This window comes from Bufo bufo, chromosome 5 (genome assembly GCF_905171765.1).
Source record: "Bufo bufo chromosome 5, aBufBuf1.1, whole genome shotgun sequence".
Classification (NCBI taxonomy): Eukaryota; Metazoa; Chordata; class Amphibia; order Anura; family Bufonidae; genus Bufo; species Bufo bufo.
The window spans coordinates 531,328,869-531,345,999 of NC_053393.1; the positions used below are offsets into that span (position 1 = coordinate 531,328,869).

The following is a 17,131-nucleotide window of genomic DNA, read 5'->3' on the forward strand; positions in this document are numbered from 1 at the left end:
TCGGCTACGGGCGTGGCCGCAGATTCGGCCGCCTTGTACGTCACTCGGGCCAAATTGTAAGTTCTCCCGAGGCGTCACTGGGACAGACGATGGGGGGGTAGTAGTGTGTCACCTACGTAGGATCCATGGAGAAAGCCACGGGAAAGCCTCCGAGACTCATTGAATATTGATACGGAGACGTCACATGGGCCCCCATATGGCGAGCAGAGTTGGGTAATTAGATTTTGCAAACGTGAACGTCCCCTGGTCCAGCCCCTCTCCTCCTATATAAAGTGGAGAACACTTGGGAGAGGGCTGTTCCAGTAAGAGACAAGCCGGTGTGAAGGGGAAGAGGAGAGCAGTGCGGTAAGTATTCACGCCCCAGGCTGAGAAGAAACTTCACTCCACCACTGCTGCCTCCCCGGAGCTGACATCGCTTGTCTTCTCTTGCAGATTCCACCCCTGGCTGCTGTACGAAGCTCCTGCCTCTCCGCTCTGAGCCTCCTCGTGCCTCCACCTGTCTCCTCAGCCCTCAGCCCATTGACTCCCGCAGAGCAGAGAGCGTGCAAAGGAGAAGCATGAAAATCCTCGTAGCCTTCGCGGTGGTCATGCTGGTGTCGGCGCAGGTCTTTGCCGCAGAAATCGGGCTGGATGAAGTCGACTGGCCGTACAGCGACCAAATCCAGGTAAGAGAAAGAGTTTTTGAAAACGTTTACATTTTGTTACATTCCGTAAAAGAAATTGGATACATTTGTAACATTTTTTTAAATTCGGACCTTTTTTCTTTTTTCTTTCCAAAAGTTTTTTTTGCAACTTTTTTAAATTCGACTTTGGGGGTGGAGGATGTCAGGATAAATATATATATTGTAGGGTTTGTTATTTTGTGGTCGGCACCCAGCTGAATGCCTTTAGTCTGCGCGCAATGTAAAAATTTTTTACTGATGTAGCAGAGCCAAACTTGTGATAGGGCTGTTTGTGCACCATGATAGCCTCGGCAATTTGGATATGGCAGTAGGTTTTACCTGCAGTCCTATGTAAAAATGCTGAGATCTCACAGCGGGGTTGTGCCAAATGGCAAACCCAGCTCTGCTACATTAATAAATTCAGCCTACATGAGCTGACTTCAAACCAGTGACAAAAATAAGCTTGGCGCTACTATGTTTACAAAACCACCCTTGAGGTACTGTTGGTGTGCCAATTGACAAACTCGACTTCAGGTCTGCTACATTAATAGACACAAACCCGCTAAATGAACAAACTCAGCTCTGCTGCACTCTAATAAACCCAGCTTTGCTTGTAAGAGCACAATCAGTTGTACCAAACAACACACTCACTTTCGCTCAGCTCGGCTAGATTAACATTTAAACCTGTTAAACTTATGGCTCTGCTTGGGATATCACAGTGAGCTGTGCCAAATTGCAAACTCATTGTTGCTGCATTGATAAATGAGTCTCTTTACTATGTTAAAAAATTGAAAACCTGTTACATAAGAAAAGTCAGCCCTGCTACACGCTTGTGATATCACGGCGGGCAGTCCTGAATGACTAACTCAGCGCTACTACATTAATAAACCTCAGAGCTGCTGTAGTAACAACCTCAGCCCTGCTACATTTATAAACTGAAACCTGCTACAATGACAATGTCAGCCTACTACATGAATAAACTCACATCTGGCACATGGATGCACTCAGCCCTGCTACACTAAGAAGCTCAGCTCTGCTTGTGATGTCAAAGTGAGCTACGGCAGCGACAAACTCAGCCCTGCTATAATAATAAACTCAGCTCTGCTATATCGTACAAGAAATCTACATTTCTTTAGAATCTTGTCTCTCATGTTTCTAACATTTCTGTTTTAAGATCATCAATTATAATTCTAGAAATTATTATTTCCTGTCTATGGCGCCACAAGGAACATAGATCAGATTCTTGACCTGAAGAGCTTACACTCTAATGCCAGAGTTTTCCCCTACTGATCAAGAAGGCAGAAAAAACAATCTATCTATCTATTATCTATCTATTATCTATCTATTATCTATCTATTATCTATCTATCTATCTATCTATCTATCTATCTATCTATCTATTATCTATCTATCTATCTATCTATCTATCTATTATCTATGTATCTATCTATCTATCTATCTATCTATCTATCTATCTATTATCTATCTATCTATTATCTATCTATCTATCCCATATCTATCTATCTATCTATTATCTATCTATCATCTATCTATCTATTATCTATCTATCTATCTATCTATTATCTATCTATCTATCTATCTCCTATCTATCTATCTATCTATCTATCTATTATCTATCTATCTATCTATCTATCTATCTATCTATCTATCTATTATCTATCTATCATCTATCTATCTATTATCTATCTATCTATTATCTATCTATCTATCTATCTATCTATCTATTATCTATCTATCTATCTATCTATCTATCTATCTATTATCTATCTATCTATCTATCTATTATCTATCTATTATCTATCTATCTATCTATCTATCTATCTATCTATCTATCTATCTATCTATTATCTATCTATCTATCTATCATCTATCTATCTATCTATCTATCTATCTATCTATCTATCTATCTATCTATCTGTCTCTTATCTATCTATCTATCTATCTATCTATCTATCTATCTATCTATCTATCTATCTATCTATCTATCTATCCTCCATTCATACCTGTGTTAGTGGTGGTTTCCCCTGGTGTCTTCTCACATAACCCAGTCACTCACCTTCCTTCTGGCTGTTACTGTCCCCAGTGTTAGGTTATTATATCATTTTATAATTATTAATTATTTTATATCGGTTTAGTTAAAAAAAAATATATATATATAGCAGAGCTGAACTTGTCATCTGTCCGTTTCCTATATAGACTGTGACGATTATGTCCAGTACTAATTTTCCACGGACAGGTCCAGCTCTGCTGTATCGGCACAGCTTGGACTATGGCACTTGATAGACTGGTAGGGGATACTTTGAAATTGAGTTTCCAAGCAGATATAGCAGCGCTGAACGTGCCATTTATTACTGACTCCTGGCCCAGTGATGATGCACAGTATTTACCCACAGCCCTATGTAAAACCATAGAGCCTAAAGACAAACTCCTGCACACACCGCATGGATAAACTCTGCTATATATGTGGAGGTACAGAGCTTCTAGTGGATTACGTTATGCTATACCGTCACATATATGTAATGGGATGGGGGGTCCTAACACTGTACCGCTGCTCCTATACCTTATGTACTGAAACGAAGGGAGCAAACTGGAACGTAGCGAGTTAAACCTGGGCTGCCCAATCAGAAGCGTCCACCAGGACCTTTGCGGACTGGAGCCCTGTCCTGTTAGTGGTCGCTCCAATGAAACATACACTTTCAGGTTCCATAGGCATTCGTTTCCAATTCCTAAGGGCTCGTTCACACGAACGCGTGCTGCCCGTTTCCGTATTGTGGAGCGCATTTGCGGATCCGCAATACGCGGGCACCGTTCCGTGGCCATTCCGCATCACATTTCAATGGGTCCGCAAATCCGGAGATGCGGAACGGTGCAGAACTGAAGAACGGAACGGAACACTACGGAAGCAGTACGGAGCGCTACTGCACCGCAAAGAGATAGAACTTGCTCTATCTTTTTGCGGAACGGAAGGATCCGTTCTTCCTTTTCCGCATCTCCGGATTTGCGGACCCATTGAAATGAATGGGTCTGCATCTGTGATGCGAAAAATGTCCACGGAACGGTGCCCGTGTATTGCGGATCCGCAAATGCGGTCCGCAATACGGAAATGGGAAATGAGCCCTCACACAAACGTTTTTTTGCGTTCCGTATACGGACCGTTTTTGGGATTCAATGGTTGCGCAAAAAAAAAACTGAATGTACTCCGTATGCATTTCATTTGCGTATTTCCGTTTTTTCCGTTCAAAGATGGAACATGTCCTATTATTACCCGCAAATCACGTTTCCGTGGATCCATTCAAGTCAGTGGGTCTGCAAAAAAAACGGAACACATACGGAATGTACCCCATATGTCTTCTGTATCCGTTTCGTTTTTGCAGAAACATCTATTGAAAATTTTACGCCCAGCCCAATTTTTTCTATGTAATTACTGTATACTGTATAGGCTATACGGAAAATCAGAATGGAAAAACGGAACGGAACCGGAAACACAACGGAAACAAACAGTAAAAAGCATGAAAACAACAAAATAACATGGGGGGGGAAGCTAAAAAAAAAAACTGAATAGAATAAAAACAATATAAAATGGAAAAATAAACCCTCTGACAAAAAGATCCAACTGAATATGAAAATAACACAAAAAAGACAATAAAATAAGATGGTCGGTGCCCCCGATGACCTTGTCTTCAGCCGGATTAACATACAGTGAGGTTGATTTCCCAAGTCGGCGGTTTCCTCATTGTGACCTATTAGCTGAATCCGTCAGTTTCGCGGCACCGTCCACATGGCAGTATTGACCCGCCCGTACCCATCTCTGATCAATGGTGAAATCCCCAAACAGAGCCCTAATCTGGTTTTAATGACCTGTGTTCAGGAATATGAGCTCCTTCATCAGCCCCTTGTAATATCAGAGAACAGACAACGTCACCAGGGCGCAGTCACTTCTCAGCACCATGGACAGCACCCGCAGGATTACAGATGTAGCAGAGGTGAAGCTGTTATTTTACCCTAACTCAGCTCTGCTACATCTGGGAATAGGAACAGGTGGCTATTATTTTAGGTTATTGAATCCAGAAGAGCCCGCACACAGAGAGACAGACACACATATGTACTCAATACACATGGACATACAGACACACATATGTACTCAATACACACACAGTCAGAAACACATAAGTACTCACACAGACTGACATATGTACTCATACATACTGTACATACACACACACATGTATTCATACACAGACAGACACACATATGTACTCATACACACGGACATGCAGATACATACATGTACAGACACAGACACACATATGTACTCATACACACACAGTCAGACACATATAGGTAATGATAGACATACAGACACATATGTACTCGTACACACGGACATGCAGATACACATATGTACACACACAGACAGACACACATATGTACTCCTACACATGGACATGCAGATACATACATGTACATACACAGACACACGCGCATACACAGACACATATGTACTCATACACGCGCATACACAGACACATATGTACTCATACACACGCATACACAGACACACATGTACTCATACACGCGCATACACAGACACATATGTACTCATACACACGCATACACAGACACACATGTACTCATACACGCGCATACACAGACACATATGTACTCATACACACGCATACACAGACACACATGTACTCATACACACGCATACACAGACACATATGGACTTACACAGACTTTAAATACCCATCACTATAATATCTGCAGTACAGATACACACATGTAGACTTACACCCTGATAGCTACTTACTGCCAGTCACACACATGCAGAAACCGCGACATATGCACAAACACATGTACATACCTAAACACCAGCTCAGTAATCCTGCATTGACAAACTCAGCTCTGCTACATCTGTAATGTTCCAGTTTTCAGAATAACACTGCAGTGTATTGTTCACAATTGCCATACAGTATGGTCACTTCACAAATCCTGACAGTGGGAGTATTCTATTATGTCAGGACCGGGCGCAGCACCCACATTAACGGCAACGCCGTCTGAAATTCAAGAATCTGTTTCTGTTCCGGATGTAGCAGAGCTGAATCGGTTATTTAACAGTTTTTTGCACCATGATGACCCACTAGGTTGAGACAACTCAATGGGCTCACCTGCACATTCAGCACACATGCTGACATCATGCCAAATAACAAATCCAGCTCTGCTATGTCTGCAATTCAGTTCAGCGAAAACCATGTACTGCTGCTTACCATTACCATAGATCCATTAAGACAAGATGCTGTAAAATAGAAAATATTTAGCAGTAAATTTATAGCACAGATGTAGCAGAGTAAAATTTGACAATGCAAAATTGGCGAGTTTGTCATCTAGCCCAACTTGTGGTAGCGTCAGAATTTGATATCTGTGGGACTGTAGGTAAGCACGAGCGAGTTCTGATCTGCGGATCTCTTACCCTGCATTCATCTGTAGCAGAGTTCAGTTTGTCATTTCAGCATTGTAGTGACTGTGCCAGGACTTCAGGTCAACCTCTGACAGCATTCATATAACTCTGAAAAGAATTGAACTCGCTATGCAGATCTAAAGACATAGATAACACGTTGAGCTCTGCTACATCAATACCCCAGTGCTTTGTAGCTTTACAGACTATGGACCATCAAGCCCTTTGCTGTGAAACCTCTAATGGCACATGATGGTTGTGTTAGCGCTTCTCGTATCGTCCATTAGCGCATCGTTCTATCAGACCATCATATATCATTAACAGCTTCATTCACTTCACACATTATCCAGAGCTGGAATCCCTGGAGGGAAACTTAATGTTCTGAAATGTTTTTTACATTTTTAATTTCCAGCCCAGAGTCAAATGGTTCCTTATGGAACATGATATTTGGGTGAGAAGTGATATATGGAAGGATGTGTGTATTATGTGCACATCCCGGGGACTGTACGAGCCGTCTCATGGCTTCTGTATGGGGTTTCGTGCTTCTCAATATTCATGATCTCCATGATTGCATCCTGCCTTCCTTTTCTCCTGTCTTACTTCCCCCTTCCTTCCTTCCTTCCTTCCTTCCTTCCTTCTCTACTTCTTTCCTTCCTTTATTCCATCTATAAATCGAAAGATCTCTCTCTATCTCCCTCTCTTTCCTTTTACCGGAACATCCCTTTCTATTTCTATCTTATTCCTTCCTATCTCTCCTTTGTTTCCATCTATCTATCCAAACATCCTTCTTTCTACTTTCTCCTTCCTTCCTTCTTTTTCTTTCTACTTCCACCATTCCTTCCATCCTATCTTCTCTACTTCTCACCCATTCTTTTCCTTTCTTCATTCCACCTTTCTCTCTAATTTTTTCCTTCTCCTTCCTTCTATCATTTCTTCCTTTTCACTCTCATTTCTTCCGTTTCTCCACAATTCCTTCCTTCCTCTCTTGCTTCTCTCTACTTCCTTCCTTCCTTCTCTCTACTTTCTTTCTTCCTTCGGCTTATCATTACTACCTCCCTTCTCTCTCTTGCTTCCTTCTTTCCTTTCTTGCTTCTCTCTATTTCTTTCCTCCTTTGCTTATTGCTACTTCTTTTCTTCTTCTTCTTCCTTCTCTCACTCTTCTTTCTTTCTTTCTTATCACTACGTCCTTCTCTCTCCTTCATTCCATCTATCCATCCATCCATCCAAAAACCTCTCTATATCTTCCTCTCTTTCCTTCCATACAAACATCCCTCTCCATTTCTATATCCTTCCTTAATTTCTTTTGATCCCCCTTTTTTCCATTCCATCCAAACATCCTTCTCCTTCTTTTCTTCCTTCTATCTGTTCTTGCTTATCACTACTTCCTTGCTTCCTTCCTTCCTCTCTTGCTTCTCTTTACTTTTTACATTCGCTTCCCTTTCATCCTTCCTTTCTTTTCACTCTTCCTCCCTCCTTTCCTCCACCATTCCTTCCTTTCTCTCTTGCTTCTCTTTACTTCCTTCCTGTCTTGCTTATCACTACTTTCTTCCTTCTCTCCCTTGCTTTTTTCTTTCCTTCCTCTTGTTTATCACTACTTCCCTTGTTCTCCTTCCTTCTCACCCTCCTTTCTTATCACTACTTCCATCCTCCTCTCTCCTTCCTTCCTTCTTACATCTTCTCTCCATATCAGAATGGTCTCTTCTTCTTTATGGAGCACATGGGGTAGATCCTTTGTGGTAATCCCCCACACTAGATCACTGCTGCTATAGTGACAAACTCATCTCTGCTATGGTCAGTCTTAACCGTGAATCTTCTCAGCTTTTAGAGAATACACTGGATTACTTAGACCCGTAGTGGGATTCAGGGATCGGCAGGATGTCACCGTCCCCGAGTGTTGCCATCTGTCGCTGTGATGTGGACGGATCCAGACTTTATAACATAGAATTCCTTCACCAGACGAATCTCCTTCTCATTATAATAAGTTATTTGTCCGTAAAATGCACAATTCCGTCTGTACTTATGCTCAGAAGGGTCGCAGCCATATTTGCCCTGATGCTTTTAGTCATCTGGATGAATGCATTACTGCTGATGTGTAAAGCTGGATACATGTTCGGTGCAGGGGGTTGGGTGGGGAGGGGTGTAGAATTGGGGGTTTGATGTGTACAGCAGGAAGGGCACAGGCGGAATCCGCTTCATCTCCATAATTAGATCAACCATTTCTTTCTGAAGTTGGGAGCTGTACATTACAGCTGGGAAGCCACAGGATGGAGACCGGAGCACGTTATAGCCAAATATGACTGGACTCCTTACTATAATACCGCCATTACAGACTGCTGATAAAACATGGGGCAGGGCTGAGCTCAGCATGTCATGTATACTGTATGTGTGCTCCAAATATATACATATAATACCCTCACATTAATACTACATCTTACATATAGTACATATACAGCGCCCATAAAATACCGCCACAGTCACCATGCATCGTACATGTAGTACATATACAGCGCCCATAAAATACCGCCACAGTCACCATGCATCGTACATGTAGTACATATACAGCGCCCATAAAATACCGCCACAGTCACCGTGCATCGTACATGTAGTACATATACAGCACCCATAAAATACCGCCACAGTCACCATGCATCATACATGTAGTGCATATACAGCACCCATAAAATACCGCCACAGTCACCATGCATCATACATGTAGTGCATATACAGCACCCATAAAATACCGCCACAGTCACCATGCATCATACATGTAGTATACATACAGCACCCAAAAAATACCGCCACAGTCACCATGCATCATACATGTAGTACATATACAGCGCCCATAAAATACCGCCACAGTCACCATGCATCGTACATGTAGTGCATATACAGCACCCATAAAATACCGCCACAGTCACCATGCATCGTACATGTAGTGCATATACAGCACCCATAAAATACCGCCACAGTCACCATGCATCGTACATGTAGTGCATATACAGCACCCATAAAATACCGCCACAGTCACCATGCATCATACATGTAGTATACATACAGCACCCAAAAAATACCGCCACAATCACCATGGATCATACATGTAGTATACATACAGCACCTATAAAATACTGCCACGGTATATACATCATACCTATGGTACACATACAGTAGCCATTAAATACACTTATAATAACCACACATCGTACATATTATACATATACTGCACCTATAAAATACATATAGTAACCACACATCATACATATAATACACGTACAGCACCTATAAAATAGCCTGACAGCAACCAGTGTCAGACTGGGGATCTTGGGGACCACCAGAAAAAATTAAAAGGGTTTTCCGAGACTTTAATACTGATGACTTATCTTCTGGATAGGTCGTTAGAATCTGATTGGTGGGGGTCCGACACCTGGGACCCCTGTCGATCAGCTTTTCATGAAGGTAGCGGTGCTCCTGCTCACAAGCACAGCGCCGTACATTGTATAGTGGTTGTGTTCGGTATCGCAGCTGTGATGCCATGGGACCGATGAATGTGACGGGACTTGGCCTATGGTAAGCTGCGTGCTACTGCCAACCCTGGTGCCTTCTCAAACAGCTGATCGGCAGGGGTCCCGGGTGTCGGACCCCCACCGATCAGGTACTGATAACCTATCCTAATAGGTCAAAAGTATATAGATCATCAGTATATATGAAAACCCCTTTAATCTTGAGCCCCTATATCTTCAATAAAGTTTAATAGAGTTTGAATCAAAGAAATAGATGCTGGAGGCTCCAAGTTATTGGCTCCAAAAGCAGCCAAATGTTTTTTTTTCCTCCAGGATCTTTGGGGCCGCTATGGTATCAGAGGCTGGGCCCTCCGGAGGACCCTCCATTACTGTGGTGGGCCGGTCCGACCCTGCATGCAGCGCACCGAGGGCAGCCAAACAGCGCACATACCGCAGTCATAATATCCTCTCACATCAACCACAGAACACCCATGAAATACCTTGATATCAGTCATACATGACACATATGGCACACATACAAAGAAGTATAGTGCACATATGACACCCATAAAATCTCCTCTCCCAAAGCACACTAATACTGTACCGTCATAGCGTCGCCATAGCACTGGTCAAACAGTCTTACAGAAAGCGCTGCATACCTACAGTACACATGGAGCTCCATAAAACACCCACACAGAACTCACACAGCGCCAGCATAGCATGGGTATGCTACACACAGCGCCAACATAGCACAGTATGGTACTCATACAGCGCCAACATAGCATGGGTATGGTACACACACAGCGCCAACATACTACAGTATGGTACTCACACAGCACAGCATAGCATGGGTATGGTACTAACACAGCGCCAACATAGCACAGTATGGTACTCTTACAGCGCCAACATAGCATGGGTATGGTACACACACAGCGCCAACATACTACAGTATGGTACTCACACAGCACAGCATAGCATGCGTATGGTACTCATGCAATGCCAACATAGCATGGGTATGGTACACACAGCGCGAACATACTACAGTATGGTACTCACACAGCACAGCATGGGTATGTTACTAACACAGCGCCAACATAGCACAGTATGGTACTCTTACAGCGCCAACATAGCATGGGTATGGTACACACACAGCACAGCATAGCAGGCGTATGGTACTCATGCAATGCCAACATAGCATGGGTATGGTACATACACAGCACAGCATAGCATGGGTATGGTACTAACACAGCGCCAACATAGCACAGTATGGTACTCTTACAGCGCCAACATAGCACAGTATGGTACTCTTACAGCGCCAACATAGCACAGTATTGTACTCTTACAGCGCCAACATAGCATGGGTATGGTACTCACACAGCACCAGCATAGCATAGGTATGGTACTCACGCAATGCCAACATAGCATAGGTATGGTACTCACGCAATGCCAACATAGCATGGGTATGGTACTAACACAGCACCAGCATAGCATAGGTATGGTACTCATGCAATGCCAACATAGCATGGGTATGGTACATACACAGCACAGCATAGCATGGGTATGGTACTAACACAGCGCCAACATAGCACAGTATGGTACTCTTACAGCGCCAACATAGCACAGTATGGTACTCTTACAGCGCCAACATAGCATGGGTATGGTACTCACACAGCACCAGCATAGCATAGGTATGGTACTCACGCAATGCCAACATAGCATAGGTATGGTACTCACGCAATGCCAACATAGCATGGGTATGGTACACAGACAGCACCAGCATAGCACTGGTATGGTACTCACACAAAACCAGCATAGCATAGGTATGGTACTCACACAGTGCCAACATAGCATGGGTATGGTACTCATACAGTACAGCATAGCATGGATATGGTACTCGCACAGTGCCAACATAGCATGGGTATGGTACTCGCACAGTGCCAACATAGCATGGGTATGGTACTCGCACAGTGCCAACATAGCATGGGTATGGCACTCATACAGCGCTCACACAATGCTGCAACCATAAGAGGGGCAGTCAGAGTAACATTCCTGTTGTGGCCTCTGTCTGTACCCTAGCAGGTCATCATAGGTGGCATCCTGTGTGGTCACATTGTACCTAGGGTGGGCTGGTTCTTCAAACCCAACCTGGACCAGGCTGGAGATCTCTCATTATTGATTCTAAGGGAATGCACTGAATTTATGGAAATTCAGGAAAGGTCTTAAAACTCTCTTAGTCCCGTGCTATGTCTTCAGTAATTGTGGTTGAGTTGCAATACCAGACACCACCAATGGACAAGAGTGGTGCTGTTTTTGGATGATCCCTTTAAATTTTAAATGACTTCAAAGTCTTCCATCAGTCATCCTCTCCGGCTAGGTCTGTGCCGTCTTCTGTGATGGATGTGATATGTGCACTGCACGACCAGCGCTGGCGTTTGGCCAGTGGGATTTCAATGACAATTCTAGGCACGCTTCGCGGAGCCGGCCGAGGTATGCTAAAAACCGGGCAGACCGCGCCGAGGTTTTTTCTAATTACTTTAAATAATCAATGCGAATCAATGATGTAAAAGGTCTGAGCCGGTGATGTATTATATAATCTGGAGGATGAAATACGAACCCAAGGTCACAAAGTCACCTTGGAGGAGAGCTCTCTAATTATCCTAAAAGAGAGAAGTCTCCATAACTCAGGAACTGCGGAAGACTCCGTGACAGCACCGCTACTTGGCAGACAGCGGAGAATCCTTACAAGATACTGGCCAAAAAAAACCAAAAATTAAAATTTTGCTTAGAAGTTGAATTTTTCCCTTGGAACGCGTCTCGTCAAATGGTTCACAGCCTGCCGGCCATTCCAATACCTTAGCGGGATGGATTCGCCATGCTTCTGGAAGCTTCTATGGAAGGGGTTGGCGGCTCATCGGTAAAAACGCAAACTGAACTCTGTATTAAAAAAAAAATTTTTCATTATAGGTTTTATTTTTATTTTCTTCTTTTTTTTTTTTACCTTTTTATTTTATTCATATTGTTATATTAATGACAATAGTATTAATAATATCAAAATATTATGGCTTTTTAAATTATTATTCATATTAGGAATACATTATTTATACACTTTACTATTACTATTCCTTTTATTGATATTCCCTTGTAGTATTCGACTATTAATACTCTTAATCCGTTATTCATATAATTGTTTTCCAATATATTTTTAGGGCTCGTTCAGACGAACCGTATGAATAGGTTGCCATCCGTTCCGCAATTTTTTCAGAACGGGCGCGGACCCGTTCATTTGAATGGGGCCGCAAAAGCTGCGGACAGCACGCTGTGTGCTATCCACATCCGTAGTTCCGGGGCCCCGCGGAAAAAAGATAGAGCATGTCCTATTCTTGTCTAGCCATTTCTATCATAGGGCTGGCCATGGGCGTTCAACATAATGCGGAATGCACACGGCCGGTATCTGCGTTTTGCGGATCCGCAAATTGCAAAGCACTAAGGCGGTCTGAATGAGCTCTTAATATCATCATGATTATTTTTTTGATTTATCATACTTATATTATATACTTATAGATATTATATCAAAGTATTCCATTTTTTGGTTTAAATATGGGAAGATAAAACCCGACCCAACCTCGGCTCTGATAACCCAAGCTAGCAGCATCGTTTGACGATTCGCCCCCTCGGTCAGGGCAGGATTTGCGACCGCAATACGCTCACGTGAAACCGGCCGTGCATTGACTACTTGATGTCTGGCGTTGATGGATGCAGCCCGTCGACCATTACCTGCTTTGGTTTGATGAGATTTGCGTGTAATAGCATTACTGTTCTCCAGCCGTACGTCTGACCTGTTTTTAGACCGCGTTCACGGGATCGTACTTTGGAATTGAAGATTTCCCTTCAGGACTCGTTTCTGGTCAGAATTTAATTTGGCCTAATGAATCCTGCGCTGATGAAGCATTGAAGGGTGATTTGTATGAATCGAGGGCTGACTTCAGCAATTAGCAGGATGCAGCTAAATGAGCAAATCTGTGGAATTTAAAAGGATGAGACAAGAAAACATAAATGTTTTAGGGGGTTTTTTTCCGCATGAATTCAAGACTACAAGGAAGCTCGGGGAACGCAGGAAGGAATCTGCTTCTCTCAAAAATAATTTTCTCATGTCAGTGATCTGCTCACAGGGTCTCTTCGCAATATGTTGATTTGAGTGGAAAATACAAAAACGTTTTTTTTTCTTCTATAAAATGGGCCACTAGGGGGCGATCTTCATCATTCAGGCTGCTGGAATAAATCACTTCTGAAAGGGTTGCATGCAGCGTTGGACTGGCCCACCACAGTTCCAGAGGATCCTCAGGTGGACCCCAAAGGTCCAGGAGAATACAAAATATTTGCAGCTGCCTATGGCGCCAATCTCTTGCCACTCATTCAATCTCTGAAGATTAGAGATGAGTGAATCGAATCCCACGAAGTGGAGTTCGATCCGAATTTCAGGATAAATTCGATTCGCCTAGAAGCCGAATTTCCTTGCGCAAATCGATTTAACCTGAAATAGCATAAAAAACCAAAAAATTCTAACTTACCGCCTCCATTTGCTCGCGACGGCCGCCAGCCTCCCTCTTGCTTGAAGATCTCGGCCGAAATCCCGATTCCACATCTCGCAATCTCGCGCCACACAGGATTTCGGCCGAGATCTTCAAGCAAGATGAAGGCTGGCGGCCCGTCGCGAGCAAATGGAGGCGGTAAGTTTGAATTAATGTTTTTTTTTCACGTATGAACGCGGCATCTGAGGGGTACAATGACGGGGGCGGCGCTGTCTCAGCTCCCTGTCATTGCACCCGCTACTCACAAAAAAATGCACTTCGTGAAGTAAAGTTCGTCAAAGCAGCCGAATCGAATTTTCAAGAAATTCGCTCATCTCTACTTATGATATAAGGGTTGGGCCCCAAGAATAGTTTCCTCTGGAGGGCCCAAGGAACCCCAGGTCCGACACTAGTTGCGTAGAAATCGCATCAGCAGAGAAGAGCAATGGAGAATGCTTTTCATGACCAGTGTTGCAATAATCCTCACGCCACTTCTGGGTATCATCTGTGCAATTGAACATTCAGCTGAAGCCTCAGAAGAGGATTTGGAAATGAATGGGATTGTGCCACCATTAAGGGTTATTTTATTAGAATTCAGCATGAAAAAGTTAACCTGGTTACAAAAACGCTCCGGTTGTGAGATATCCTCTTTACTTCATTATAATGGTGCCACCTGGTGTGTGATCTGTGTAGCAATCTGCACGTCCACCTACAGGGGAGGTCGCACATGCTCAGTTCAATCCTTCCGCTGCCCCCAGCTGTAGCAGAAAGGACAGACCACTGATCTGATAGAGAGAGATTCAAGAGAAAGGACACACTCCTATGCCGTGATAGGGAGAGTGCTATACCAGAAAGGACACAGCTGTGGTAGGGAGACAGCTGACGGAGAAAGGGAACAACCCCTGAGCTGACGGGACACTCAGCCTGAAGAGACTCTAGAAGAGTAATTGGAGCAATGATTGGGGAGATCTCTCGATCTATGGGAGGTACAGGGCCGATTGTAGCTTTGCTAGAAAGATGTCATCTAAAATATGAATTTTTTTTTATTTTTTACATCCATTGTGGCATAGGAAATAGTAAAGATCAGGACACCACCAATTAGCCACTGAAAATCCGCTACTCACCCCCTGCCTAGAAGATGTTCTTTAAAGGGACTGAAGTGTGTTATAGCAGTGGGTGCGGAAACCTAGTACTCCTTGTATTTACCCTTTAACCCATTTACAGTGATCTAGACTTAACTGCAGGGGAGCCACCAGGCTGCTACCTCCTGGAGTAGTCCTGGTGTGGTCGAGAGCTGACCCACAGGGGTCCGAGACACCTCTGTGGAGCACTGAGCGATCAGGCAAAACTCGTAGTCATTAACAGGCAATGTGAGTGAGCTGCAGCAGAAAGGACACACCCTCCTGAGCTGGGAATAGGGAGAGCTGCAGCAGAGAGGACACCCCCCTCGAGATGTTATAGAGAGATTCAGCAGAAAGGACAAACCCCCTGGGCTGTGATAAGCAGAGAGCTGCAGCACAGATGCTGTGATAGGGAGTGAGCCGCGGTAGAAGAACACACACCCTGAGCTGTGACAGAGAGCTGAAGCACAAAGGACACACTCGCTGAGCTTTGATAGGAAGTGAGCATCAGCAGAAAGAACACCCCCCCCCCCCCCCCCCCGAGCTATAATAAGTAGAGAGCTGCAGCAGAAAGGACATGCCCTTTGAGCTGCCAGCTTGAAATAAATCTAGCAGAGCAATTGGAGCAATGAATGGGGAGATCTCTGGACCCATGTGAGGTACAGGGCTGGTTCTAGACTGTCATGTACTAGATGATGTCTGATTTTCATTTTTCACATTAATAGTGGAATAACCCCTTTAAAATAATTTTATTTTGTGGACATTTCTTTTTTAGGAGGAATTACCAGTGTTTGAAAATTTTCTACAGAGGATTGCAAGGAAACCAAGACCTGATCAGTTCTATGGTTTAATGGGAAAGAGGAACAACGGTAGGTGATAGGAATACGTAATATCTGATTGTTTATATGTTATGTAACGACGGGTTATTACGTTACGGGCGCAGTTATTACACATGGTTGGAGTCAGCCATGTTTTCATGTACAACGTACTTACCTCACTCACCATTGATGTCTCTGTACCCTGGCAAATGATAAAAAGGCCATTTCCATGACAAAATCTATTGCTCTGCTGCATCCAAAATGAAAAACTTCACAAATGGTCCAATACAAATATCCTACCGTTTTGTGTCTACAGCTCCTGTGCAGACCTATGTGTCGTCACGGTAACAGATTACAACAAACTCAAACTCTCTTCCATCTGACCTCTACTTCTTGCTAAACTTACATTTGGTTGGTATGCAAAAATGAGCCTGATGGAAGGACTACGACTGCAAGATCAGACTACGCAGAGCCAGCTTGTAGTCTGTTGCCATGGAGACTTTTCTCAAAGTTTCTTTATTTTTCATATTAGATGTGTTGGAGCAATAGAAAAACAGGACAACGTCTTGTAATCCTCAAAGCACAGATAACTCCCTGCAGGACCTTAGAAGGAAGTCCAGCATTGGGAGTAGGAGGCCATTTTACTTCTTCAGGCTGTGACATGTCAATATCCAAACATCTAAAGGGATCATGGAGATCATCTACTTTTAGGATGTTTGCAGTTTAAAAGGATCTCCTAAAATATAAAATTGTCCATGTATTGTCTGATAGGAGTGGGCTCCACCTCATGGGAGAGGTAGAATCCCCTCAAAGTTTGGTGCCAGCCGATGTATCGAGGCATAGACTAAATGGAGCGTGTCCACTTCTGCTGCCATCCCTCCGTTCAGTCTTTGTTTGGCCAGGGGGACGCCTGTTCTCTTTAGGTGGAAGTCCCCTAAGTGGGTACCGTATATCATAATTGTTAGGAAAACCCCCATAAGATACTCCACC

The 17,131-nt window shown here is 43.5% G+C and overlaps 1 protein-coding gene across 1 annotated transcript in view; it reads left to right on the forward strand.

Annotated features, from left to right (window-relative positions):
• The first annotated feature begins 302 nt into the window (after window positions 1-302).
• The window catches only part of TAC1 (tachykinin precursor 1), a 28,747-nt gene continuing 11,918 nt past the window's right edge, over window positions 303-17,131 (forward strand). Inside the window, exons 1-3 of the mRNA XM_040431222.1 lie at window positions 303-345; window positions 433-665; window positions 16,099-16,192. Of these exons, the coding sequence (XP_040287156.1) occupies window positions 558-665; window positions 16,099-16,192 (202 nt within the window). The 5' untranslated portion in view covers window positions 303-345; window positions 433-557. The remainder of the gene's footprint in view (window positions 346-432; window positions 666-16,098; window positions 16,193-17,131) is intronic.